Below are 2,500 nucleotides of genomic sequence, written 5' to 3' on the forward strand. Positions count from 1 at the left end.
TTTTATCTGGAACGGTCCAGATGCCGTGAACCCCACCGCTGCTACGCCCTGCAGGCTGCAACCAACATGCTACACATTCTTTGTACCCGGTGTTTGACCTTCTCCACGGTGCCCCCTGGTGGTACATTAGATAGTGTCTGCAGGCGGGGCACTTATATACGAAGAGGACCAGGTGTGGAGCACAGAATGACCTTCCTTCTCTAATGGAGGGGTGTGTGAACCTTCACCTTGCCTGTAATGAAGGGTGTGTGTGTGTGTGTGTGTAGAACATTGATTAAATACAGTTTTCACAGCAAACAGATATCAGAGAGCTTCCTAACACTCGTTCAATATAATACGTATATTAAATACTAATGCCATGCTCATATTCCAGTTTTGTTTTTAGATGACAAACTCTAAAACAAATAAATTCCCTGTTTGCATCCTGATGAGTCAGGCTCTTTGTAATAAACCGACTCCATGAAAACTATAATAAACCGCAGCTCAGCCTGACTGAGTCACTTTTCTCTCCGAAAACCAAGTCCTCTGACTCTGCTTTGACCCCAGACATCTGTCCTCCCCGTCCTCCCCCATCCGTCTCCCCCCTCTCTCCCCTGTCATGCTGCCTCAAATATGAGCTAATAGCAGGTTCTGCTCCTTCATCCACCTGTTGCCTTTCTTGCTTGCTCTACTGCCATCGTGTGGTTGGAGCCGGTAGTACATTCAAGATGAAAACTTTGGTGTTTTTTTGGGGTTTCTGCTGATGAATTTTAAAATGTTATGTTACATATTGAGCTCCAGACCACCATCTAAGAACTCACATGATGATTTCCCCTGATTGGACTCATCCCAGTGTCCGGACATTTAATAATCATTCCCTTCTCCTCTCAGGGTCGGCCGGGGGCTCTGGGCGAAGTTGGCCAGAGCGGACCAGAGGGTCCACGTGGGGGTCCGGGGCCTGTGGGGCCTAAAGGAGAGAAGGGCCACGTCGGCCTGAAAGGACCATCCGGCACCAAAGGAGACAAGGTGGAGCTTCAGCGGATTATTTACCAAAACGCTGATACGGTTTAACGTTCATACAACAATCCGCTGCAGTAACACACGTTCACCACCAGGTGCTGCTGTTTAAAATGATTTATTCTTTACGTATACAGGGACCGATGGGAGTGCCCGGCTTCCAGGGAAATGATGGCGTTCCCGTGAGTAACACTCATACACACAATATGCATTCATGCACTTTGAAATATTCTTAGTTTTGTTCAGAATAAGAAATCATAATAACGTCTCTCTGCAGGGTCACCCGGGTCAGGACGGCAGCAGAGGACCATCGGGACTGGACGGGTGCAACGGGACCAGAGGGGAACCCGGATCGCCCGGGTACGGGACCGGAGGACCTGGATTACCTGGATTTGCTGTGAGGACAAAGCTTTTACGGCTCCAACGTGTCGGTCATGTCGGAGCGGTGTTATTAATAAATAAACGTGTTCCTCGTCCAACAGGGGCCGTCTGGGCCGAAGGGTGAGAAAGGAGAACCTCGCTACATCTCAGATACCGGCATCACGGTGAGCTCACACTCTATTTCATTAAATCGTACAGAAGGTTTTATTGCTAACGACGGTTTTTCAACATTTTGTTCATAAAATAATGAAAAGAACCAACAAGAATTAAGAGTTTTTAGGTGTTTTCATTAAATATTGGGTTTCTTCATAGAAATATTGGATTATTTTCCTTCATAATTCATTGTATAGCTGCACCCAGACTGCCAACCTGCAACCTTTGATGTGGCCACCAGGTGGTGCTACAGTAGCAGAGTAAAACTGAATGGCAGTAATTTAGTGGAGTCTTTGCATAAATCTGTGTATCAAAACCTTAATATCCTCCATCCACCAGTCAGCATGATGATGATGAATTACAACTATAGATAAAAATGCATTCACGTTTTATTTTGAAAAAAATAATGAAATGAAGTGTTTTTTGTGTCCTTGTTTAGAGTTTACCGGGTTTACAAGGAACGGACGGTCAAGCTGTAAGATTCTTCATTGTTTCTCAGAAATACAATAAATCATAAGTAAATGTTGGACTTTCTGACTGGTTGTTGTTTCTTCTCTGCAGGGCATCAGAGGTCCTGATGGTCCCAGTGGTTTTCCTGGTCCCAGGGGTCCTGAAGGATTCCCCGTATGTAAACCTCTTCATACCACCCAGTCCTGCCTCCTAACGTCATATTCAGATACATATTTATCTCTTATACGTCTAATTTAACTAACTAACGACAAGCCAGGAAATAAAGTGGAAAATAAGTTGAAAAGTCCAACATACATAATTATTAGCACATTATATCATTAAGGAGTTCAGCATTTTTTTTCACACTTAAAAACGTTAAATTTAATTTAAATTAAATAAAAAATACTTTATTTTATTTTAATTTAAAGTATTAAAGCATATTATTACTAATAATAATATACCTTAATACTTTAAATAACAAAAATACCTTATTTTTTAATGAAGGTATATTTATAATAAT

At 42.6% G+C, this 2,500-nt stretch overlaps 1 protein-coding gene across 3 annotated transcripts in view; it reads left to right on the forward strand.

The window, feature by feature from the left end:
* Positions 1-2,500, forward strand: part of col4a6 (collagen, type IV, alpha 6) — a 77,352-nt gene that overhangs the window by 51,776 nt on the left and 23,076 nt on the right. For all 3 annotated transcript variants that reach the window (XM_084003319.1, XM_084003320.1, XM_084003321.1), the window contains exons 5-10: positions 871-1,005; positions 1,134-1,178; positions 1,274-1,393; positions 1,479-1,541; positions 1,970-2,005; positions 2,092-2,154. In XM_084003319.1, the coding sequence (XP_083859445.1) occupies positions 871-1,005; positions 1,134-1,178; positions 1,274-1,393; positions 1,479-1,541; positions 1,970-2,005; positions 2,092-2,154 (462 nt within the window). The remainder of the gene's footprint in view (positions 1-870; positions 1,006-1,133; positions 1,179-1,273; positions 1,394-1,478; positions 1,542-1,969; positions 2,006-2,091; positions 2,155-2,500) is intronic.

This window comes from Eutrigla gurnardus (assembly GCF_963514095.1).
Source record: "Eutrigla gurnardus genome assembly, chromosome: 23".
NCBI lineage: Eukaryota > Metazoa > Chordata > Actinopteri > Perciformes > Triglidae > Eutrigla > Eutrigla gurnardus.